This window comes from Bos indicus x Bos taurus, chromosome 5 (assembly GCF_003369695.1).
Source record: "Bos indicus x Bos taurus breed Angus x Brahman F1 hybrid chromosome 5, Bos_hybrid_MaternalHap_v2.0, whole genome shotgun sequence".
Taxonomy (NCBI): Eukaryota; Metazoa; Chordata; class Mammalia; order Artiodactyla; family Bovidae; genus Bos; species Bos indicus x Bos taurus.
The window spans coordinates 5,426,077-5,452,307 of NC_040080.1; the positions used below are offsets into that span (position 1 = coordinate 5,426,077).

Sequence of the window (26,231 nt, forward strand, 5' to 3'; positions counted from 1 at the left end):
AGGGCACTTCCCTGCGCTGCGAGCCGACCCTGTGTTTTCACAGGCAGCCCCTGCCTGCTGCCCTCACGGTGCTGTGCTCTGTCTGACCCTGCTGGTTCTTCGGCTCCAGGACACCTACACGATGTGGGGGAGAGCTGCGACTTTGCACGCCCACAAGTAGGATTTGAGCTGATTGTTCCTTTCCTTTTTGGTATCCTCAAATGCATAAATAAGAAAAACGCACGCCACATTGCTCCTTGGGTCATATTACACGGGGCAGTGGGCCCATGTAATCTGTGCCTGCCAACAGATTACCACCCTGGAGAGACGGTGCGTGCCTGCCTCCTGCTCGTCTCCATTAGAGCTCTGGCAGGGGGAGGGGGAGGCAGGTGCCAGGGTGACTGTCTTATGCGCTGGATTTTTATTTTCAAGGCTTCTTCTCTGAATATTTATTGATTCTCATAATAGATAATTGAACAGATTTTAAGAATCCTTTATGTTTAATATCAGTTCAGTTCAGTTCAGTCCAGTCGCTCAGTCGTGTCCGACTCTTTGTGACCACATGAACCGCTGCACGCCAGGCCTCTCTGTCCATTACCAACTCCCAGAGTCCACCCAAACCCATGTCCATTGAGTCAGTGATGCCATCCAACCATCTCATCCTCTGTCATCCACTTCTCCTGCCCTCAATTGTTCCCAGCATCAGGGTGTTTTCAAATCAGCTCTTCACATCAGGTGGCCAAAGTATTGGAGTTTCAGCTTCAACATCAGTCCTTCCAATGAAAATTCAGGACTCATCTCCTTGCAGTCCAAGGGACTCTCAAGAGTCTTCTCCCACACCACAGTTCAAAACCATCAATTCTTCTGCGCTCAGCTTTCCTTACATTCCAACTCTCACATCCACACATGACCACTGGAAAAACCATAGCCTTGACTAGACGAACCTTTGTTGGCAAAGTAATGTCTCTACTTTTTAATACCCTGTCTAGGTTGGTCATAACTTTCCTTCCAAGGAGTAAGCAAGTTTTGATTTCATGGCTGCAATCACCATCTGCAGTGATTTTGGAGCCCAGAAAAATAAAGGCAGTGACTGTTTCTACTGTTTCCCCATCTATTTGCCATGAACTGATGGGACCGGATGCCATGATCTTCATTTTCTGAATGTTGAGCTTTAAGCCAACCTTTCCACTCTCCTCTTTCACTTTCATCAAGAGGCTCTTTAGTTCTTCTTCACTTTCTGCCATAAGGGTGGTATCACCTGCATATCTGAGGTTATTGATATTTCTCCTGGCAATCTTGAGTCCTGCTTGTGCTTCATCGTGCCCAGGGTTTCTCTTGATACACTCTGCATAAATGTTAAATAAGCAGGGTGACAATATACAGCCTTGACGAACTCCTTTTCTTATTTGGAACCAGTCTGTTGTTCCATGTCCAGTTCTAACTGTTGCTTCCTGACCTGCATACAGATTTCTCAAGAGGCAGGTCAGGTGGTCTGGTATTCCCATCTCTTTCAGAATTTTCCACAGTTCATTGTGATCCACACAGTCAACGGCTTTGGCGTAGTCAAGAAAGCAGAAATAGATGTTTTTCTGAAACTGTCTTGCTTTTTTGATGATCCAGCGGATGTTGGCAATTTGATCTCTGGTTCCTCTGCCTTTTCTAAAACCAGCTTGAACATCAGGAAGTTCATGGTTCACATATTGCTGAAGCCTGGCTTGGAGAATTTTGAGCATTACTTTACTAGCATGTGAGATGAGTGCAATTGTGCCGTAGTTTGAGCATTCTTTGGCATTGCCTTTCTTTGGGATTGGAATGAAAATTACCTTTTCCAGTCCTGTGGCCACTGCTGAGTTTTCCAAATTTGCTGGTATATCGAGTGCAGCACTTTCACAGCATCATCTTACAGGATTTGAAATAGCTCCACTGGAATTCCATCACCTCCACAAACTTTTTTCTTAGCGATGCTTCCTAAGGCCCACTTGACTTCACATTCCAGGATGTCTGGCTCTAGGTGAATGATCACACCATCGTCATTTACCTGGGTCATGAAGATCTTTTTTGTACAGTTCTTCTGTGTATTCTTGCCACCTCTCTTAATATCTTCTGCTTCTGTTAGGTCCATACCATTTCTGTCCTTTATCGAGTCCATCTTTGCATGAAATATTCCCTTGGTATCTCTGATTTTCTTGAAGAGATCTCGTCTTTCCTATTCTGTTGTTTTCCTCTATTTCTTTGCATGTTCGCTGAGGAAGGCTTTCTTATCTGTCCTTGCTATTCTTTGGAACTCTGCATTCAAATGGGTATATCTTTCCTTTTCTCCTCTGCTTTTCACTTCCCTTCTTTTCACAGCTATTTGTAAGGTCTCCTCAGACAGCCATTTTGCTTTTTTGTATTTCTTTTTCTTGGGGATGGTCTTGATCCCTGTCTCCTGCACAATGTCATGAACCTCCATCCATAGTTCATCAGGCACTCTATCAGATCTAGGCCCTTAAATCTATTTCTCACTTCCACTGTATAATCATAAGGGACTGATTTAGGTCATACCTGAATGGTCTAGTGGTCTTCTCCACTTTCTTCCATTTCAGTCTGAATTTGGCAATAAGGAGTTCAAGATCTGAGCCACAGTCAGCTCCTGGTCTTGCTTTCACTGACTGTATAGAGCTTCTCCATCTTTGGCAGCAAAGAATAGAATCAATCTGATTTCGCTGTTGACCATCTGGTGATGTCCATGTGTAGAGTCTTCTCTTGTGTTGTTGGAAGAGGGTGTTTGCTATGACCAGTGCGTTCTCTTGGCAAAACTCTATTAGCCTTTGGCCTGCTTCATTCTGTACTCCAAGGCCAAATTTGCCTGTTACTCCAGGTGTTTCTTGACTTCCTACTTTTGCATTCCAGTCCCCTATAAGGAAAAGGACATCTGTTTTGGGTGTTAGTTCTAAAAGGTCTTGTAAGTCTTCATAGAACCGTTCAACTTCAGCTTCTTCAGCGTTACTGGTTGGGGCATAGACTTGGATTCCTGTGATATTGAATGGTTTGCCTTGGAAATGAACAGAGATCATTCTGTCGTTTCTGAGATTGCATCCAAGTACTGCATTTTGGACTCTTTTGTTGACCATGATGGCTACTCCATTTCTTCTGAGGGATTCCTGCCCACAGGAGTAGATATAATGGTCACCTGAGTTAAATTCACCCATTCCAGTCCATTTTAGTTCGCTGATTCCTAGAATGTGGACATTCAGTTGTCATCTCCTGTTTGACCACTTCCAATTTGCCTTGATTCATGGACCTAACATTCCAGATTCCTATGCAATATTGCTCTTTCCAGCATCGAAAATTGCTTCTATCACCAGTTCCATCCAGAACTGGGTGTTGTTTTTGCTTTGGCCCCATCCCTTCATTCTTTCTGGAGTTATTTCTCCACTGATCTCCAGTAGCATATCAGCCACCTACCAGTCTGGGGGGTTCATCTTTCAGTGTCCTATCTTTTTGGCTTTTCATGCTGTTCATGGGGTTCTCAAGGCAAGAAGACTGAAGTGGTTTGCCATTCCCTTCTCCAGTGGACCACACTCCATCAGCCCTTTCCACCATGACCCGTCTGTCCTGGGTGGCCCCACACGGCACGGCTTAGTTTCATTGAGTTAGACAAGGCTGTGGTCCGTGTGATCAGATTGGCCTGTGGTCTGTGATTGTGGTTTCCATCTGTCTGCCCTCTGATGCCCTCTCTCAGTGCCTGCTGAAAGTTATGTTTAATATAACGCCACCAAATATTTAGGATAGGGAAGTACTATTGCCTGGAAAATCCCATGGACGGAGGAGCCTGGTAGGCTGCAGTCCATGGGGTCGCTAAGAGTCGGGCATGACTGAGCATCTTCTTTCATTTTTACTTTCATGCATTGGAGAAGGAAATGGCAACCCACTCCAGTATTCTTGCCTGGAGAATCCCAGGGACAGAGGAGCCTAGTGGGCTGCCGTCTATGGGGTCACACAGAGTCGGACACGACTGAAGCGACTTAGCAGCAGCAGCAGCAGCAGCAGCAGCAAGATGTACCAGAGCACACGTACGTTACCACCTCGTAATGCCCCCCGAAACCAGGGGTGTCCTTGGGAGGATGGCACCCCACCTCGCCCGACACAGGTTGCTTTCTGTACGGAGAGATGGGACCACAGTCCTTCCCCTCAACCCCCGAGACTGCACAAAGGGTAGCCCGGCTCCCCCCGGTAAGGACCCCGATCCAAACACCAGTCACCCTAGGAACGTGCCCTGGGACAGCCGAGTGGGTGACGAGTCAGCCACAGATGCCCCCACGCCGGGCTCCCTCGTGGAGTTTCCCAACCGAGCCAACGATACTTAGAGACTCATATCCTGGATATGCTTGAGCTCTGCACCCACCGCGCACACCAAGAGTAGCTTCCTAGCTTTTTGTTAGACAGAAGATTGCCTTTGGTTTCAGGACACTACAAACTCAGCACACAGGTCATTCTGCGTACATCATAGTTGTCAGCTCTGGCCTCTGCGGGACGTCCACTGGGTGGGTGTCCGGGTCCTCGGAGGAGCAGAGAGCCCAGCGACGCCCACAGTGTCCTGGTTGTGGAGGAAGGCCGTTGGCCGCTTGCTGGGATTTAGGATCTGAAACAAACAAAGAATTCTGACTCAGCCGCCGACCTGCCACTCTGGTCTGCAGTGTCTGTGGGGATGCGGGAGGGGGGACATTGTCACACGGTCTGGGGTGTGCAGGGTGGCCCAGCCCAAGTTCACCACCTCCTCGGATCCCCCATCCCCGTGCTGGGCTGACATCACCATCCCAGGCCTCCAAACCTGTGGCCCTCCCAGCCACCTGGACACCTCCCACTGGACGTGCACAGGCCCGGAGGAGCCCATCGGTCACCTCCAGGCATACCAGCTCACCCGCCAGGGTGGCCCTCTGCAGCCACACCACCATCCCCCCTACCACTGCTCCTGCCTGCCAACCAGCCTGGAGCTCAGCAGCGCCTCCCAGCTGCTATCATCCTTCTGACTGGAGCCTACGAACAGCACTCAGCCCTGCAGTTTCTCTGGAGAGCAAGCCCTTCCCCTCGCTGGGCCAGTTCTGCCCTCTCTAGGGATCCGGCCTCCGCAAGCCCACTGCTGTCATTTCCTAGCACAAGCCAGACCCCTCCATCCCTACTTTAAACCTTCCATGTCTGTTAATAGAAACACTGGAGGGCTCGTCTCCCAGGCACCTGCCACGTGTCAGGACTGAGCTGGGGACTCCCAAAGCCTCACAGACACCTAATGGGGTGAGGAGGCTCACCCCCGGGGAACGGGGGAGGAAGCCGAGGTCCACGACTTTCAGGACAAAAGTCCCAGAATCATTTCTGGGACCAGGCCCTTCTTGCTCCTCATTAGCTTTCAGAATTCAGGAAGTGGTGGCAGCAGTACCCGGGCCATGTTAACAGTGTGGACGGCCGGGTTCCAGCCCAAGAGACCAGGATTCAGGGGGTCTAAGGTGAGACAGGAATTTCCCTTAACAGATGCGCACACATTCACACACACATTCACACACAGACACACACGCAGACACACACACAGAGGGGCCCTGCCCCTCTCTCCCTGCCTCACCCCCTGCCTGTGCTACCGGTACCCAGAGCCACTCCCTTTAGGCAAACCAATGCTACCTGTCCACTGGCCCTGCTCCTGCTCCATCAGCCAGCTCCCCCCTCCTCTGCCCTCAAAATGGGCTCAGTGGGGGACTTCCCTGGCTGTCCAGTGGCTAAGACTCCGTGATCCCACTGCAGGGGGCCGGAGTTCGATCCCTGGTCAGGGAAGTAGAGCCCACACGCCATAACTCAAGATCCCACATGCTGAAAGTAGGACCTGGCCCAGCTAAATAAACAACTTTTTAAAAATTACGCTCCATGGACACACCTCCCCGGGCTTCAGCACACTCTCTGCAGGGGAGTCTCGGTCACTAGCTTCCAGCAGGTACACTGGGACCTCTGATGGGCCCAGCGGCCTCCCGTAAGGCAGGGCCTCTGGCACCAGGGGACACGGTCCCTGCCCCCTCTCCGGGGTCTGATGACATTCCTAGGATGGTGCGTGAGGCCTGAGCAGATGAGAGGGTGCTGGGTGGACCCCCAGTCCCACAACCAAATCACTTACCTGGAAGCGGGGAGCAGACGCGCCATGGCTTGAGAACACACGTGGGAGGTGGCCGACCACAGCCACTGGATGTCGCTGGGCATGTCTGGAAGCCACGTCACCAGTCTGCAGGATGGAAACGCAGACACGCACACCTCGTACGTGAGTGAAGACGAGCCACAGCAGAAAGGACAAGAAGAAACCCACCCCGAAGGCAGACACCTGACGCCAGTACCGTCGTTCAGGTACTGCCAGGGTCACTTCTAACCCCAAGCTGATAAATTCTGCAAGGCAAACCCACCTAAAAGCCTAAAGCAAAATGAGGCCACTTTGGACTCAGGAAAGCTCAAAGGACTTACACGGAGATAAAAGGCCTGGGTCTTCCCAGAGCCCACTCCTCTGGGGCAACGTGGACCCTGGCACACAGCATCTTCTGGTTGAGACACTATCCCCTGCGCCCACATCGAAGGTGCTCGGCCACGTGCGTGCCCGCAGAGGAAGCTGCCAAGGAGGCCTGACCTCTGCCCTCCAGGCTTCCAACACCCCGGACACAAAAAGGACCCCACGTCTCGGGCTTCAAGAAATGTCAGCGGAGGACTTCCCTGGTGGCTCAGTGGCAGAGCCTGCCTGCCAATGCAGGAAGCATGAGTTCGAGCTCTGCTCCAGGAAGATCCCACACACTGAGGAGCACCTAAGCCCATGCACCACTGTTGGGGGCCAGAGTGAGGCACTCCGCCCGTGGCAAAGGTCATGAGGAAGGAGGCTCGACATACGCAAAGGCGGGATCGAGCCTCAGGAGTCCCCCTGGAAATCCTCGAGCATCTACCCCCATAACCAGAGCCTGCCTGCTTTACTATTTTGTGCTCCCACCCACACCTCGGACTTTACGGGGGGCTGTCCCCCACCACCTCTTTCGGAGAAGGAGTTAACCTAGAGCTCCAGTTAATAAAAACTCCTGGGCGTGACAAGAGTGTTTTAACCTACAAACTCCTCTGAAGGTTCTCTAGCCTGCCTGACAGGCTTGTCCGGCCACATGTGATTGCTCACAGCCTCCCAACTGTGAGAGGCACGAGATGCTTTAAACCTTCTAAAAACAGGTTCCTTAGAAAAGTTAGAAAACTATTAGGATAAGTATAATGGGCTGATTAGAAATCGTATTGGTGAAGGGTTTTTCATTTGTTGAGCCAATGTTTGTTGCTAAGTCTCCACATCCCCTGCCCTTACACATGGTAACGAATATATAGAAGAAATAAGTATTAACCTTCGATATTAATCACGTTAGACCCTTATGCTAAGAATTCTTTTCTTAACTAAAACCCACTACACTCTCACCCTATAGGAATGTAACTTTATTTGGGTGGTGTCTGTTTTAAGAATAATCACCCCTGGAGAAATAAGTGTCCTGGTTGACTGACCGCTGTCACAAGGAGAGGGTCATAAATTGTCAGCAGGCCCCCTGGCCAGAAGATGATGTAACACCCCTACGACCTCTGTATACATTGGTATGAAGCACCTGACTTTGATAAAAGTCAGGACTGCTGACCCCACGTGACTTTTGCATAATATCTCACTGTATAAAAGTAGACCATGGAAAATAAAGAATTGGGATCAGTTTCTCGAAATACTGTTCTCCCCATATTGCTTTCTCTCTCACTCTGGCTGAGTGTCCATCTGGAGCGTGGAACCTGCCATGCTTACTAATTATGCCTGGGCTTCTAAGATCCAACCGGGGAGGCCTCAGTGTCTCCTCTCCTTCGGGAGAACAGAAGGACGCCTGCGGCCTACGTAAGTGGTGCAAGCTTCTTGTCTTGAAGTTTTATTGGTCTCCCGCGTAAACCAAGCTACTCAGCCTCTTTTCTCCACTGCATTTTCCTACTGAGCTATCCTCATCCTATTACTCTTTACATCTTTAATTAATATCTAATTGAAGCTACTGTATCCTGATCCTCGCCGACGCCGTCCCCGCTTCGCATACCCTGGATCAGCCGGGGCTGGAGCCCGGCACACCACAACTACTGAGCCTGTGCTCTCCAGCCCGGGAACCGCAACTACTGAAGCCCACGCGCCCGAGAGCCCATGCTCAGCAACGAGAGGTCGCTGCAGTGGGAAGCCATGCCTGCACCTGGAGAGCAGCCCTCACTCACCGCAACTAGAGAAAAGCCCACGCAGCAACGCAGACCCAGCACAGCCAAAAATAAAGAAATATTCTTTAAAAGTGAAACTGTTAGTTGCTCAGTCGTGTCCGACTCTTTGCAACCCCATGGACTGGAGCCTCTGTCCCTGGGATTCTCCAAGCAAGAATACTGGAGTGGGTTTCCATTCCCTTCTCCAGGGGATCTTCCCAACCCAGGAATCAAATCTGGGTCTCCTGCATTAAAGAAAGAACGAAAGAAAGAAAAACCTACTGTACAGCACATCGAACTCTACTCAATGTTATGTGCCAGCCTGCTTGGGAGGGGGATATGGGGGAGAATGCATACGTGTATATGTATGGCTGAGTTCCTTCACTGTTCACCCAAAACTATCAGAACATTGCTAATCGTCTATACTCCTATAAACATGTTTTTGGTGTTAAAAAGATTAAAAAAAAAAAAAATGTCAAGGGACTTCCTGGTGGCCCAGTGGTAAAGAATCTGCCCTCCATTGCAGGGGACGAGGGTTCAATTCCTGGTCAGGTGCCGGGAGCCGGCATATTGCATACTGAGTGCACATTGCATATTGAGTGCAGCACTTTCCACAGCATCATCTTTCAGGATCTGGAATAGCTCAACTGGAATTCTATCACTGCCGGGAGCCAGCGTGAGGAGCTCCACCCATGACAAAGGTCATGAGGAAGGAGGCTCGGCATATGCAAAGGCGGCATCGAGCCTCAGGAGTCCCCCTGGAAATTCTTGAGCGTCTACGCCCAAAACCAGAGTCTGCCTACTTTCTGCTTTCTGCTCTCACCTACACCTCTGACTTTACGGGGGGCTGTCCCCCACTACCTCTCTCTGAAAAAAGAGTTAGCTTACAGCTCTAGTTAATAATTCCTGGGTGTGACAGTGTTTCAACCTACAAACTCCTTTGGAAGTCCTCTAGCCTGCCTGAATAGGTTTTTCCGGCCACATGTGATTGTTCAGAGCCTCCCAACTGCGAGAGGCAGGAGGTGTTCTAAACTGTCTAAACACAGATTCCTTTGAGTAGACAAAAGATTGATTAGAAATTGGATCGGTGAAGGGATTTTCACTTATTGGGCCAATGTTTGCTGCTAAGTCTCCATACTCCTTACCTACTGTGTCCTTGGCAGTGTATTGATTGATAGAATGGGTGTATAGAAATGTAAGTAGTAGCCTCAATGTGTGTAACCTTGGACCCTTGAGTTAATTCTTTTCTTGATTGAGCCCACCTCACCTTTGCCCTATAGGAATGCAGCTTTGTCCAGTGCTTTTTTGGAGGCTGGTGCCTGACTTTGGAATAATCACCTTTAGAGAAAGATAAGTTTCTTAAAAGGTTAACAGGCCTCCTGGCCAGAAGATGATGTAATTCACCTGAACTTTTGCATATGATAACTTTGAAAGCCTGGCTTCGATTAGGACCAGGAACTGCTGTCCTTGCATGACTCCACCCCTTCCCCCATTATCCTCTATGCACAACTTAAGGTATAAAAACTACTGTGGAAAATAAAGTACGGGCCTTGTTCACTGAAACTTGGTCTCCCCATGTCGCTCTCTCTCTCAAATTCTGGCTGAGTCTCCATCTGGAGCGCAGAACCCGCCACACTTGCTAATTATGCCTGGGCTTCCAAGATCCGACCGGGAAGGCCTGTGTCTCCTCTCCTTCGGGAGAACGGAAGGACGCCTGCGGCCTATGTAAGTGGTGCAAACTTCTTGTTTTGAAGTTTTATTGGTCTCCTGTGTAAACCAAGCTACTCAGCCTCTTTTCTCCACTAAATTTTCCTACTGAGCTATCCTCATCCTATTACTCTTTATATCTTTGATAAAATATTTAAATAAATAGGTCGCTGACGCCGTCCCCGCTTCGAATACCCTGGATCAGCCGGGGCTGGTCCACGGCAGTCAGGGAACTAAGACCACACACGCCCCAGGGCAACTAAGCCCGCTCGCCACGACTAGAGAAGCCCACGTGCATCCTGGTCTGAAAACCAAGCACAAGCACAATACACGAATCAAAGAAGTTATCAAAGTCCTTTTTTAAAACAAAGGAAAAGGAAGGAAAAACTATGCCAGAGCAGCCAGCCCTCCTCCCAGGGCAAGGCAGGTGGCTGACTGGCAGGGCTGGGGAGTGATCTGGGAGGTCCAGCAGAGCCAGAGAACTGAGCCGGATTTTGAAGGATGGCTGGGACTTTTAGGGGCTTCCCTCATAGCTCAGTTGGTAAAGAATCCGCCCGGTTTGATCCCTGGGTGGGGAAGATCCGCTGGAGAAGGGAAAGGGTACCCACTCCAGGGTTCTTGGGCTTCCCCTGTGGTTCAGCTGGTAAAGAATCTGCCTGCAATGTAGGAGACCCCGGTTTGATCCCTGGGTTTGGAAGATCCCCTGAAGAAGGGAAAGCCTACTCACTCCAGTATTCTTGGCCTGGAGAATTCCATGGGGTCACAAAGAATCGGACATGACTGAGCGGCCTTCACTTTCACTTTGGGACTTTTAAAAAGACAGACTGAAAGACATGCTGACTACGTTGCAAAAAGAAAATAAACACTAAAGAAAATCTGAAGAAAACGGAGGGAAAACCATGCCCGGGAATCCAGCAGCCACACAGCGTAGGCCTCGGGATCCTTCCAACGCACAGGAATAAATCCCCCTCCCTCCCCAAAACGCAGACCTACGAGAAGCCACAAACCTGAGGGAGCAATGAGAAAGGAGCTGGGGTGGCCAGGGGCTCCCGACCAGGCACCTTTCCAGGGTGTTCCACGCAGACGGCGAGCTCCACCCAGATGTGCAAGGAGCCAGGCTCTGGGCTGAGCGCCCAGCGTGACTCCTCTCACTGAATCCTCACCCTACCTCCAAGCCCCGAGAGGAAGCCAGAAAGCCACGGAAAGCGTTCACCTCTGGACCACAGCGATGGCAGACTCCACGGGCAGCGTACAGGGCAGCATCACGTAGGACATGATCTTAACTGGTAAGAAGTTGCAAATCCTGTTTCTGTACCCATCTGGGTTTCTGACTGCCTTCCTCAGTGCTGAAAAACACAAGTTGGAGGTCTGTTTCCCACCAGCGTAAAAACCAAGCCACCTTCCCCAACTGGTGCCTGGAATTTCTATAAATCCTACCAAACCTGGCAGCTAAGCAATCAGAAAGTGAAAAAGTGAACGTGAAAGTTTCTCAGTCGTGCCCCACTCTTTGTGACCGCATGGACTGTAGCCTGCCGGGCTCCTCTGTTCATGGGATTCTCCAGGCCAGAATACTGGAATGGGTAGCTGTTCCCTTCTCCAGGGGATCTTCCCAACCCAGGGATCGAACCCAGGTCTCCCACATTGCAGGTGGGTCCTTGACCATCTGAGTCAGCAGGGAAGGAATCAGAAGCTATGACAATTGAGGTCAGATGTGGAATGTGCCTACACAGCCCTTGGATCGCCGACAGGACACAGGATCCCTTTGAAAGAGTCTCCTTTAAACTGACTCCCTGCACAAGGGAATGGCAACCCACTGCAGTATTCTCGCCTGGAGAATTTCATGGACAGAGGCGTCTGCTGGGCTACAATCCACGGGGTCACAAAGAGTTGGACACGACTGAGCAGCTTTCACTACTACATTTTACTTCGTTTATTTTTTATTTATTAAATTCATTTGGCTGTGCTGGGTCTTAGCTGTGACATGTGGGATCCAGTTCCTGGACCAGGCATTGAACCTGGGCCCCGTGCTTTGAGAGCTGCACTGACTCTTAGGCACTGCACTGAGGCTTCCAGAATGGAAATCCCACTTCACTACCTCTTTAAATTACTTTTGGAGGCAGACACAATTGTCTCAAATCTCGCCAGCCCAGGCTTCATGAGCTTTGCTTTGCATCTGCAATTGGATTCCACTCTGCCACCTGGGACCCCTAGCCTTCTATTTTCCCCTTTGTGATGACCTCACCATGCCTCAGATCACAATAACCTGAGCAGCTGCTGGTCAGTGCGAATCCTAGGGCATTAGTACCTAAGGCAAGAAACGGCATCCCTTTCATCTTTGTTTTATTCAGCGGCTCAGTTGTGTCCGACTCTTTGTGACCCCGTGGACTGCAGCACGCCAGGCTTCCCTGTCCTTCACCATCTCCCAGAGTTTGCTCAAACTCATGTGCCTTGAGTCAGTGATGCGATCCAACCGTTTCATCCTCTGTCGCCCCCTTCTCCTCCTGCCCTCAATCTTTCCCAGCATCAGGGTCTTTTCCAATAAGTCAGCTTTGAAGTGAAGTCAAGTTGCTCAGTCGTGTCTGACTCTTTGCGACCCCGTGGACTGTAGCCCACCAGGCTCCTCCGTCCATGGGATCCTCCAGGCAAGAGTACTGGACTGGGTTGCCATTTCCTTCACTTTCCCCAAATGCCTGACTGGAAACTGGACGGTGCACTCATCTGTCCATCAGATAGTTTGTGATGACACGATAAGATACATCACCTTCAGTGAAGGTTCAAAACTGTGGTTTGGGGAGGAGGAAGACGTTTGGAGGGGCTCCTCAAGAGAGAGAAGACTCTTAGATGGGAGGACAGAGAGCAAACAGCATCGTCAAAGAACGGGCCACCCCAGGAGGCCCCCTAGAAACCCAGTGTGTTTGGACTTCTGAGCAGAGAGCACAGCAGGTTAACTCAAAACTCAGCTAGAGGGTTTCCTGGTGGTCCAGGGGATAAGGATCCTCCCGCCAGCGCAGGGGCCATGGGTTCTAGCCCTGGTCCAGGGAATTCCATATGCTGTCGAGCACTAAGCCTGTGTGCCACAACTACTGAGCCCTCGCGATGCAGTGACAGAGCCCGTGCACCTGGAGCCTGTGCTCCGCAGCAAAAGAAGCCACCGCAATGAGGAACCTGGGTACCACAACCAAGAGTAGCCCCTGCTCGCTCAGGGACAGCAAACAAGACCCAGTTCAGCTCAGTCAGCCAGTCGTGTCTGACTGTGACCCCATGGACTGCAGGACGCCAGGCCTCCCTGACCACTGCCAACTCCGGGAGCTTGCTCAGACTCATGTCCATCGCGTCGGTGATGCCATCCAACCATCTCATCCTCTGTCATCCCCTTCTCCTCCTGCCCTCAATCTTTCCCAGCATCAGGGTCTTTTTCAGGGAGTCAGCTCTTCACATCACGTGGCCAAAGTATTGGAGTTTCAGCTTCAGCATCAGTCCTTCCAGTGAGTATTCAGAACTGATCTCCTTTAGGATGGACTGCTTGGATCTCCTTGCAGTCCAAGGAGACTCTCAAGAGTCTTCTCCAACACCACAGTTCAAAAGCATCAATTCTTCTGCGCTGAGCTTTCTTCATAGTCCCAACTCTTATATCCATACATGACTCCTGGAAAAACTATAGCCTTGGCTAGACGGAACGAAGACCCAGTGCAACCAAAAATGAATTAAATTAAAAAAACAAAAACAAAAACCCAGCTGCAATGTTATGTGCCAGCCTGGGTGGCAGGAGGGTTTGACAGAATGGATACCTGTATGGCTGAGTTCCTTCACTGATCCCCTGAAAATATCAAGACACTGTAAATCAGTTCTACCCCAATATAAAATGTTTTTGGTGTTAAAAATAAATAGATAAATGAAATAAAAACTCAGCTGGAGTTTGTTTTCCTCTGCCCATGACCAAATGGGAAGGGAGACAGAGCAAGGACCCAGGGGGATGGGAGGTCCATGCGCGGAGGTGGGGGTCCCGACCAACCTGCGTTGGTCGCTCTGCCCTGTTTCTCCCGGGGCAGCAGCAGGACCTTCCTCCACAGCTCACGGGGAAGCCGCCCTTCCTCCTCTGAAAGGGTCACTGACCACCGCCTCCTCTGCACCCCCGCCTCCCCGCCCCCAGAGCCAGTACCCATGCTGAGCTCGGGCGACAGGGTCTCCAGGACGCCCTCGTCCCAGGTCAGCACGCGGAGGCGCAGGTGGTCCAGCAGCTCGACTGCCTCAGGCCCCGCCTCCCACGTGGCCACACCCAGAAGAGGCTCCAGGCTCCTGGGCTCCGACTCTGCCTCTGCGGGGGCCGCGCTCAGGCACGGATGGGGCCCCTCACGGATGCCTGCGAAGGGCACGGAAACAAAACCCATCAGGCGATTTCAGGCAGCAGGGCCACTACTCGCCCAGCCACCTGCCCACCCAGCTGGAGGAAGCTAACAGGCCTGTTATAGGTACGCAGCGTGGATCCACCTGGGAATAATCCGCCTGGGATCCCCCTGCTCCACCTCGAACAGGGACCACCACTCCTAACAGGGAGAGCGCAGGGTGGTCCTTTGAAGGGGACGGATGAGGCGGGCAGCTGGCTCTGTCACGCACCAGCCGTGTGAGCTCTAGAGCCACATGTGGATTCATGAGGTTCAGAGAAAAGGATGATTCATAACAACTGAACCACTCGAGAAGCCCAGTGTTTCCGGCCCTGCACGACCCACGCAGCTGCTCCCAGCTGAACGCTGAGGAATCAGAAGCCAGAGAGGTGAAGGGATTTGCCTAAAGTCACACAGCCGACACGCGGCAGAGCGATATTCAAACCCAGGTCTGATATCAAAGATGGCACCCTTCCGTCACCCGACCTTGAGAAGAAGCCACAGGTTGGAGAGTCTGTGCTGGCCCTGCCCTGGGTGCCAGGGCTCAGGGGCTGATCCCCGTGGGTGATTCCTGTTCTCACACTGCGTGGGGACGGTGGGACGGGTAGACTTGGATGCCCACACCTCCCCGGGCTCACCTCTCGCTTCCAACCTCAGGTTAAAAGCCCAGGGGCTGTCCCTGCATGCCCCTCGCCTCACTCCCAAGCTACACCTCCCGCTTCGACTCCCTTGCATCTTTCCAGCCTCTGACACACAGCTCAGCCTCTGGGGACTTATTCTCTCTGAGGAATGTGTCAGAGAATCTGTTTCCAAGGAACACCTGTCCCGCCCCCATGCATCCTCTGCTGAACCCCAAGGAAGCCAGGGTGACCGAGGCAGAACTTGGCTTAGATCCTTAAACCCAAACCCAGCACCCATGCTGCAAGCGCCCAGCCCACGCCAGGATTTAGAATTACTAAGAATCAGTCGGCATCATTCACTCCAAACTCCTCTTGCTACAGATGTGGAAACAGAGGCCCAGAGAGAGAAGGAGCTTGCCCAAAGTCACCTAGCAACTTCTAGAGGGTTCTTCATTGTCTTTTATTTCCAGGTGGCTCCCAAATGCCAATCCCAGTTCAGACCTGCTTTCTAGAACCTCGAACTCTGACATCACCATGCCTTCTGTGTACATGCCTGCTAAGTCGCTTCAGTCGTGTCCAACTCTGAGACCCTGTGGACTGTAGCCCACCAGGCTCCTCTGTCCATGGAGTTTCTCAAGGCTAGAATACTGGAGTGGGTTGCCAGGCCCTCCTCCAGGGGGTCTTTCCGACCCATGGAACAAACCTGCGTCTCCCACGACTCTCGCGTTGGCCACTGGGTTCTTTACCACGAGTGCCACCTGGGAAGGCCCAGTCCCTCTGCCAACCACCCAAATCTGTCCCAGGGCACCACACATGGGGCTCTCGAGCTTTCCTGCAGGACCCGCGCCCTCCCAAGGGCCCAAACTGTGAGCACCACCCTCTGCTCCGGTCCCAGCCACAGACGCCAAGGGCAGGACTTCATCCCCGAGTCCTCCTCCTCGGCAATCTCTGGTGGGTCGTCTCCAAGTCCTGTCCCCTCCGGCCCCTTCCACCTTGCTGCCGTGACCCCAGCCAAACCCATGGTGGCCACCTTGACCGGGGATATTGGCCTCACCCTCTCTGTACTGCAGCCAGGGGCCCTGGCAGAGCTCCCTCTGCCTGCCCTCACTCCCGCGTCAGCAGCCCTCCCTGGCTCCCTATGGCTGTGAGATGCAAGCCCCTCTCCACCTCCACAAGGCCCAGCCTTGCCCCTCTTTCCATTCACCCCCATTCCTGTTCCCCTCTAATCTGTTCCTCTGTCTCCCACCCCCACCACTCCAGTGACACATGCCTCTTTTCACCTCGAACAGACTACCTGTCTGCAGGACTCATGCTCACAACCCCCCATGCCTAGAACATTCCTGTTCACCCTCAAAGCATCACTGCCGATTTGCATCCTCCCAGGAGCCCTGCTTTCCCCTGCCTTGCAGAACCCCACCCCCCTTCCCCTAACTGAACCCCAGCTGAATCTACAGCATCCTGTACGTTCCTGCCAGGGCACTGAGCCCTCTGGCAGCCTTCTATTCAGGTACCTGGCCCCTCCCCAATCCCAAGACTAAGCTCCAGGAAGGCTGAGGCTACATCTATCTACCCACTGTGGAGTCCCAAGCGCACAGCCAACTGCTTAGCACCCGGAAGGTATACGGTAAGCACTTTCTGAGCAGATAAATACACGAATGTCCCATGAACCACACCAGCTCCTCGGCCTCGGACAAAGACTAACTCAGAGGATCAGTGACTGTAGCAACCGTTAGTGTCCGGGAAAAATAGCTCGAGACACAACTAATACTTGGTTCCACACTAACATGTGAAGAACCCAAGTTCCCCAGCCCAGACCAGCCAGGACCTTCCCCAGAACACAGCTGGGCTGGTGGGCGCGGCCCACACCTGGCTGGAGGCAGCTCTCCTGATGGCTTCACCTGAGACTCAGAAACCATTTCTCTTCCTTCCTCATCAAACTGCTGCGGCTAAGTTGCTTCAGTCATGTCCGACTCTGTGTGACGCCACGGACTGCAGCCTACCAGGCTCCTCTATCCATGGGATTTTCCAGGCAACAGTACTGGAGTGGAGTACCATTGCCTTCTCCCCATCAAACTAAAGGTTCACAATTGTTCAAGCAAAAATGAAAAAGCAAAGGAGCTGCCTTCGGCTGGCAGACAGGGACACTGCAGAGGGAAAGGAACCCTGGGGCTGTGACCTCTGCAGGGTCAGCCAGGCTCACCCCAGCCCTGCTCCCCAGAGTGCGGGCCGTGGCTGCCTCCATTTCTCCATCTGTAAAATGGGCCAATGATTTCCTATCTCTCAGGGCCGAGCCTGATGGCAGGTGAATGTGCTGAGCGTTGAGTGATGGCACCAGCATGGCTCCCCTGGTGACCAAGACTGAACAGAAAAGTGACTCAAAGGGCATGCCTGCCGCCCTCGCCATACGCACCGTTCTTCTCCAAGAACCTGAGCGCGTCCACATATCCTTGAAGGCACAGCTCTCCAAGCATCTGTGGACAAACCACGTGACGTGAACCGCAGGCGGAGTCACTAAGCGGCAATCCTTCCAGCAGCGCCTGAAGACGGCAGGCACAGAGCCAGGAACCCCTGAGCTCTGAGTCGACGCCGCCTGTGGACAGGGTTCTGCGCTCCCCCAAAGAGGCAGCCCTGCTTCCTGGCAGGACTCCCCTCGAAGGACACCCTCTCCACGCGAAGCCTGCACTGGCGCCCCAGCATGATGGGAGCTGGTTCCTCTGGTGTCCTTTGGTCCCTGGATGAGCCTCCATCCTCACAAATACCGGGGCCTGATCTGCTTGTCATGGGACACTGAGCTGCCTCCTCTGCACTCAAACCACATGGGCACCTGATGCTGTGGTCCAGCCTTATCTCTACCCAGGACGACACGCCTTCACGTACACTGTATGGCATGGCCTTCTTTCTCCCCAGAGAGCTGTCACTGTGCAGATTCTACCAACTTTCTTACTATATTAGGGTGGTAAGGTCCACCACACTATAGTGACAGTCAAAACAAAAGATTAAATGGGGAATTTCCCGGTGGTCCAGCGGTTAAGACTCCACGCTCTCAGGCCAAGGACTCGAGTTCAATCCCTCAAGATCCTACAAGTCTCAAGGCACAGCTGGGGAAAAAAAGAAAAAGATTAAACCACCAAACGCAGTGTAATTCTTGACCATGGCTGCCAATAATCACTGGGGGACTCACCTGGTGGTCTGGTGGCTCAGGCTCTGCACGCCCAAGGCAGGGGGTGTCGACCTCCGGTCAGGGAACTAGATCTTGTGCCACAACTAAGACCCAGTGCAGCCAAATTAATTAATTTAAAAAGAATCATCGGGATAATTAAATAATAAAAAACAAAACACCCTACTGCCCAGGCTGTGATGTGCTATGGTCGGTCATGTCCAACTCATTTGCTCCTTTGCCTTGGGATTTCCCAGGCAAGAATACTGGAGTGGCTTGCCATTTCCTTCCCCCAACTCAGGGATCGAACCCACATCTCCCGAGTCTCCTGCATTTCAGGCAGATTCTTCACCCAGTGAGCCATCCGGGAAGCCTGAACAGCTGCTGGGTCGCCTGGCAACGAGGGACGCAAAGGGGAGAACAGCACCCCCAGAACTCACAGCCCCCTCTCACCTTGACATCCAGCATTAACAGCGACCGGAACATCAGGTAGAGGTTCTCTGTGCAGAACTGCATGTTGAGCTTGGTGAACCCTTCGTTAAGAAAGAACGTGGACTTGACTTTGGGGCAGATGTCGCTCTCCCCATAGAAGGGGGACACAGTGATGGTCTTTTTGGAATCAACGAAGGGCATGATATCAGTTACTCCTCCGTCCACGTATCGCTTTTAAGGGAGAGGACAAAAAAAAGGACACCCTGTCATTAGCTCTGGGCTGGAGTTCTCTGTGTGCTTCAGATTAGGGATAGAGACTTCTCAGAGCCGCAGGGAGACCTAGTGAGAGACCAGGGAGTTTGGAACAACTCTTGCAGCAAATCCCCAGCGAGCATTTCTGTGCCAGGCCAGGCTGCAGGCTGGCACTCAGGACTGCCACATGCTGTTGCGCAGTGCGCGCACTGCACCAGAACAGTGCCGGGTGAAGAGGCACACGGAGGCTGGCGCCTGGCCACGTTGCTGGGCCCAGTCATGAGCGCCCCCAGGCGAGTCCATGTAATTCGCATTCACTAGGGGCGCTGAGCGCACTCAGGGCAGAGTGTGATGTAGATGGCGCCAAAGAGAGACAGATGGTCATGGGTTCGATTCCCGAGGCCCCTTGCTGCTTGAGCGATCTTGGACGAGACACCTAACCTGTGGTCCTGACTCTCTGTCCACACCTGGGCAATGAGAACCAGCACTGGAGACTTAAATGACACGGCGAACCCGGGACTTGCGCTCTTAAAAACTGGCATCTTATCCCACAGGAAAGGAGCATCTGGATAAGCACTGTGAGAATCCATTTTCCTATATTCCATGTAAGCGCTCAGGAACTCTGTTGTGTCCAGCTGTTTACAACCCCAGGGACTGTGGCCCACCAGACTCCTCTGCCCATGGGATTCTCTAGGCAAGAATACCTGGAATGGGGGTGCCATCTCCTACTCCAAGTGATCTTCCCGACCCAGGAATCAAACCCAAACTCTTGCGTCTCCTGCATTGGCAGGCAGGTTCTTTATCACTGAGCCACCTGGGAAGTCCTCCTATTAATGTATTCATAGCCTCGAACAACCTTAGTGCCCACGGTCAGGCTGAGGCAGCAAGGTTTTGCTACAGTTTGGATCGAGTCTAGACCTATGAAGCCAACATCTTGAATGATTCCCGAACCTCAAACCATCATAGTCTAGCTGTCGGTGCCCATGGTGGGGGTGGTGGGGCCTTCAAATATCACAAGGGGGAGGCTTTCCCCAGCCAGTCCTTCCAAAGGGAGAAATGCCAGGGCACACGTTGGCCTAAAATGAGTCCCGGACAGGATGGGGCATGCTCAGGCATGCCTTCAGGATCAGGAGAGTCCTCCCTTGAGGCCCACAGTGATCAGCTGTGCACACACAGCAGTAGTTTCTGTATTGTAGCTGTTTGTCAGCGTCAGATCCCTCACTGGCAGAAAGGGACTTGGAACCCAACAGCAGCAAAGTTGAGATTGAGATGGGCGGAAGCAAGGGACTGTTTTTCCAATTGTTTTTTATGTTTTTAATTCATGTGTGCTGGAGCCTAGGTGCTTCCCACTGTCGTCTTAGTTTCTGCTATGCAACAACGGGCAGCTGTTATACACACACACACATCCCCTCTTTTGCCGCTCAAGGTCTACTGTAAAGTCCAATGACTCCTCTGTCATGTGGGGTTTTCCTCCAGCCTGAACTTTCCTGGAGGAATGTTCTGAGTTTGCTCTATACACACACACACATGCCCTCTTTTGCCGCTCAAGGTCTACTGTAAAGTCCAATGACTCTCCGTCGTGTGGGGTTTTCCTCCAGCCTGAACTTTCCTGGAGGAATGTTCTGAGTTTGCTCAGTGGAATCCCAAGAACACTCTGCTCTGACTTTCAGCAGGTTTTGTCTGAGGACACTGAGGCTGTGACTGTGTGTGGCCCACGGCCGGGGCGGCCAAGGGGAAGTGCAAAGATGACAATGACAACAACGACAAAACAACCCACATTTACCTAATACTTAAGAGTGCCAGGCTCTGTGCCGGGCACTTCAGTGCATTATTGCAGGTAAGTTCCACGAAAGTGCAACAACTGCACACTATTATTGACTCCCAGTTTGCAATTCTTTCTAAGACTTGAGAAATGTGTCCAGAGACTTTTCTGGAGGCTCGGTGGCTAAGATCCCACACTCCCAATACAGGGGGGCCGGCTTCAGTAGCTGGTCAGGGAACTAGACCGGGGACACCACAGCTAAGCATTTGCATGCCACAACCGAAGAGCCAGAGTTCCGCAACTAAGACCCGGCACAGCCAAATCAGCAAATAAATGTTAGAAAGAAAGAAAGGAATGGATCAACGTGGCCCAGCTAACATGGGCTAAAGCAGACACTCGATTCTAGGTTTGTCTGCCAGGCAGGGGCTGTGAGAACCACAGGTGACCGCTTCATGGCTCCAGGCCTCGGTTTTCTCATCTGTAAACAGGGCCAGCTGTGTGTCTGTCCGGCGGAAGCTCCGGGGCAGGAGTGAGCCTATTCGCAACCTGCCTTTGCAAGTCGCTTTGCAATGTGAGGCCCGTACTGCTGTTAAAGCGTGAACCGAAAGGGCTTCTGAAGTGCCTTCCTGCTGAGACATGGGGATGTCTCGTCTTCTCTCCCACAGCTGTGACAACCTAAACGGTCTCCAGACGTCGCCAGATGTCCCGGGACAAGGGACAGAATTATCTGACAACCACTGCCCTAGAAGGAGGCTGCCAGGTGGTCCAGCATCCAGCCCAGAGTCTGTAGGACCGACACCTCAACTTCTGTTCTTCCTCCTGAGCCAGTGCTCAGGAACAGCCACATGTGTCTACACCGGAGTTGAATCACAGCCCTGTCGGAAGCCTCTGCCCAAAGCCATGGACCGAAAAAGACAGAGTCAGAGGCAGAGAGGATTGAAACTCTCAGCTCCTCAGAATTAAACCTTAAGTGAGTAAATTGACTCTTGAGCATCTTATACTCTAAGTAGGCCACTGGGCACCTATTTCGGTGCTCATGTGGAGATTATGTGAACAGCTTATGTTACAGGTGAGCAGTTAATTATCCCACACAAAGTCAGTTTTGCTTCAAGAGAGCTTGGAAGGGGTTCAGCTGTGGAACCTCTGTCTGAAGGCTGAGAGGCAAAAGGCTTTCTTCATTTAGGGACAGGTCTCAGGGGCCCAGGGTGCCTGAGCCCAGTGCCTTGTCTTCCTTTTTTTTTTTCCAAGATGCTTAGTACGGGATCTTAGTTCCTGGACCAGGGATAGACCCAGGCCCTTGGGAGTGAAAGTGCAGAGTCTTAACCACTGGACCACCAGGGAATTCCCAGAAACACCGTTGAAAAGTGGACTTACCACGCCTCTGAAGGAAGGGGGGATCCAGCCACAGATGAAAGGGACGTAGCAGGAACAGCACAAGGCCTGCGAAGACAAAAGAGAGTGAAACCACAGCACAGCCCAGACCAGGCGGCCTTTTACTCCCTGGGCCTTCACAAGCCTTCTACAAGCAAGGACAGCAATAAGCCTGAAAGCGCTGCTGGCAGAGCAGGTGCTTTTCTGAATGGTTGGATGAAGATGAGCCTGCCCACACACTTATTACTTCAGCGTGCTTGTGTGCTAGGTCACATCCGACTCTTTGTGACCCCCATGAACCATAGCCCCCCAGTCTCCTCTGTCCATGGGGTTTTCCAGGCAAGAACACTGGAGTGGAGTGCCATTGCCTTCTCAGCAGATTAGATCAGGGCTTTGCAATTACTGACACTCATCAGAATCACCTGGAAAGCTTGGCCAATCACAGACTCAGGGCCCCACCCCTAAGATTCTGATGAGGCAGGTTGGAGGCGGGGCCTGAGAGCCTGCACTTCTGAAATACCCCCAGGAGATACTGCTGCTGCGGGTCCCCGGGGGACCACGCTCTGCATCTCACCGAGCTAGTGAGCACTAAATTAAGCATGATGTAACACTGGTGCAATGAGAGAAAAGGGCTCCTGTGGGAATGCACAGGTGCTGGGACCTAGAAAATGCTCCCAGAAACAAGGTTAAGTGGAAGACGACACTGGCTGCTGAGAAGCAGCTGGTTATATTCACCAGGCAGCTGGCTCGTATGGACCCGTGTTAAGTGAAATGACGCCCAAGGCATTCTCACAAAAGACTCAGCCAAACCAAACGGCATTTTGATATCGCCAATGATCTTCTCTGTGCTAGAGCCAAGAGGACAGAAGTAACCAAGACACGCTCCCACCCTTGTGGGCTTCACTGGGCGGGTCCTCATTAAGGAACAGGCATCGTTGGGAGGACGGCCACACACATAAGGTCCCTGGAGCAGGAGGTTATGAACCAAGTCGTGAAGGAGGGGGAGACACTGTTCGAAGCTGATGCTGTCTGGGACACCCCAGGTTTGCACAGGCTCTGGACCAGCCCGCTGGAGGCACACAGCTTCCATCACTCTGGTGCAGGAAGCCAACCTGCATCACGGGCAGCCAGGTTCTCCTGCATCTTAAGTAAAAAATGGGGCAGACTGGCTTACAACAGCCCCTCCCTGTGTTGCTTCCAAAACGAAATGGCCCTTCCGACTCGACAGTACCCAGATAAGCCGCTTACGTCCACGACTTCGTCTTTGGAATGAAAATCCGACACCAGCACGTTTTTTCCGTCCGACACTCTGGTAAGCGAGACGACCATCTTGCCCGAGACAAGCTGGTGGACGTTGTCAGGGAGGTGTCTCTGGAGACCGTCTCGGGTGTGCTTGCTCAAACTGAAGCCTGGGTGGACGATCCCGAATTTCTGGCTTCTGGCGCTCCGGGTGAGGTCCATGAGGATCTGCAACGTCTGGTCTGGGTGGGGGGTGAAGTGGAGGATGGGCAGGGAGGGGAAGAAGGGAGGGGGAGGGGTGGAGAGAGAAATATGCAAAGGAATGTACCACCCTGGAGGTGGCCATTGCTTTGCGGTGGGACCAGAAACCTGATGGCAAGGAAGCTGCCAGCCCTCTCCTTTGTCTAGGCCTGGGCTGCCGGATCGGGCCGGTGGTTCCTGAGCCTGAGATGTGGTTAGTCCACACTGATGGGTAAAAGACGCACAGGATCCCGAGGGCTTAGAATGACGATCACAACAACAAAACGTTGACTATCTCACGGGTAATGTTTTGCGTTGATTAGATGTGAAAATGGCAATATTTGGGCTACACTGGGATAAATCAAATAAATTTCACTGATGTCTTTTATTTCTTCCACGTAGTTCAATGGACATGAATTTGAGCAAATTCCAGGAAATACTGAAGGACAGGGAAGCCTGGTGTGCTGCAGTCCACGGGGTGGCAAAGAATCAGACACGACTTGGTGACTGAACCACAACAACTAGGAAATAAAGATACACATAATCCTGTTGGTCAGAGCCGTTCTTGACCCTCCCGGGCCAGAGGAACGAGCCTCCAGAGGCCCAGGGAGCCCTCCCTTCATCTTCATCCCTCCATCAAGGCCGGATGCCAGGAACCCACAGCATCAGAGCTTGAGCATGGATGGGCCTAACCCTGCAGGGAGCAGAGAGCAAGCGCAGGCTGGGACCTGAGTTTGAATCCTGTCTCTACCGCTTACTAGCTGAGCAACTTCAACACGTTACATCACTGCTTCTGAGCCTCAGACAGTATGTTTTTAATGTGGGACAACACTCACCTATATTCTGGAGACGGAGAAGGTTAGGTACACTAAAATCTGTACACGGTCAACCCGGAGGAAGCACCTCGTAAATTTCTAGACTTAACTTTCAAAAACACATTTGCTTATTTATTTGCTGCACCAGGTCTTGTTGCGGCACACGGAACTGTGTGAAGATCTTTGATCGTCACTGTGCAGGCCAGTTCTTCCCAGGCAGCATGCAAATTCCCAGTGCAGCATGAGAACTCTTAGTTGTGACATGTGGGATCTAGTTCCCCAACCAGGGACGCAACCCGGGTCCCTGCATTGGCAGCATGGAGTCTTAGCTACTGGACCACGAAGGAAGTCCCCAGACTTAACTCTGAACCTCTGGAAAGGGAGTCACTCAGCCCCGGGGCTCCTCTGTCCATGGGGATTCTCCAGGCAAGAATACTGGAGTGGGCCGCCATGCCCTCCTCCAGGGGATCTTCCCCACCCAGGGATCGAACCTGGGTCTCCTGCAGTGCAGGCAGATTCTTTACCCTCTGAGCCACCAAGGACACTTTTAACCTCTAATGCTACAATTGCCAGACCGTCTAGTGGACACAGGGCCCTTTCATGCTCCATCTGACCTCACTCACTGGCCTGGGCCCCTCTGGTGGCCTGCACTGCCCTGGCAGGCAGTGCCAGCCCAAGCCCTGGTCATCCACAGATGCGGGGACGCAGAGGGCCTGGACACACCAGCAGGCCCTGACCCACTTCCGACTCCACTGGGTTCTCCCTGCACATGTGGCCCCTTTGAGGCCAGACAGAAGGCACATGATTGCACAGAGCTGCTTGGTTCTGCCAGGCTCTTCTTCCAGGTCAGCCCTGGCTGAGAGATGCGCTCAGGAACCCTGCCCAAGCCACAGGCCCTGGGAATGCTCCCCGGAGCTCCCCAAAGTCAGACAGGCAGTTAAAGCAGGAAACCGGGGCTCCCAGACCCTGCGGAGCAGTTCTTGCCAAAACCTCCAGACCCTTTCGGGGGACTTGCTGGTCCCGAGCCTCCCCCTGCAAGCCCAGCCGCTCCGCTGCACCTGTCCTCTACCTGTGAACCTCCTCCAGGCTGGATTCGGCCAACTTCCGGTGCTGGGGTCTGTGCATCGGAATCAATGAAACACTGGACTGTGTGCATGTCTCCAGGTCACAAGCCGGAGACGCAAGGGTTGGCTTTTATCACAGCTCAAGTCCAAGCTGTGCAGACTGGCTGTGTGTCCAGTCTAGTCATCCCCGAGGTCACATTTCCTGCTCTTTGCCCCTCTCCCTCTCGATGGAGACGGTTGCCAGCGTGGCCTCTCTCTCCTGGCCTCACGCAGGGGAAATGGGAACTCAGCTCCCCCGACCGCGTCACGCTCCCTCCTCCCCGTCGCTCGGAGACCACCTGGCTCTCAGTCCCTGAGTACGGTGGGGGGCTTCCTCCAAGCCCGGGCGCCAAAAGGGAATTGAGGCGAGGATGCGCTCCGGGTTTGCACGCCCCGCTTCCAGGGCTCCCCGGCGCCGGGCAAAAAAAGATGCACTGGACGACCCAACTGTTTGGGGGAGACCCCGGCTTTACCCCCGCAGGGCCCGCTTCCACCCCGGCTCCCAGCGCGCGCCCCATCCCGGCGCGGAGCCCGGGACTTACCCAGCGGGATCCCGGAGAGGAAGAAGGCGCAGTACAGCGCGCCCGACGAGGCGCCGAAGAACTTTTGCACTTGGCGGAGGAGGTGCGGGGCGTGCTCGCTCAGGCAGCGGGTCACCCCGACGTAGTAGACGCACAGGAAGCCGCAGCCGGCGAAGGACAGGCTCCAGCCGCTCTCGGGGTCGTACATAGCGGCGGGAGGTTGGGGCGGCCCACCCTGCTTCTCCGCCGGGCCTGGGCGCCGCAGCCCGGGCTATTCCCGGCGCGACGTCACCGGCCCCGCCCCCGCCCCGCTCGGACCGCGCGAGCCAGCCTCCGGGCGGCCCAGTGCGGGTAGCGCGGCCCGCGGGGGGCGGGGGCCTGGGAGGGGTCTGGACCTGCGGAGAAGAGAGCGG

The 26,231-nt window shown here is 53.0% G+C and overlaps 1 protein-coding gene across 1 annotated transcript; it reads right to left on the reverse strand.

Moving 5' to 3' along the window:
• Positions 1-3,945: 3,945 nt before the first annotated feature.
• On the reverse strand, positions 3,946-26,093 carry LOC113892128 (1-acylglycerol-3-phosphate O-acyltransferase PNPLA3-like). The gene is made up of 9 exons (XM_027540561.1): positions 25,840-26,093; positions 23,149-23,381; positions 21,904-21,969; positions 18,537-18,746; positions 17,337-17,397; positions 14,084-14,284; positions 11,138-11,270; positions 6,116-6,220; positions 3,946-4,603 (listed from the first exon to the last, which is right to left on the reverse strand). Exons 1-9 carry the CDS (start codon positions 26,024-26,026, stop codon positions 4,597-4,599), a joined length of 1,203 nt encoding a protein of 400 aa, XP_027396362.1. The 5' UTR covers positions 26,027-26,093; the 3' UTR covers positions 3,946-4,596.
• Positions 26,094-26,231: the final 138 nt, after the last annotated feature.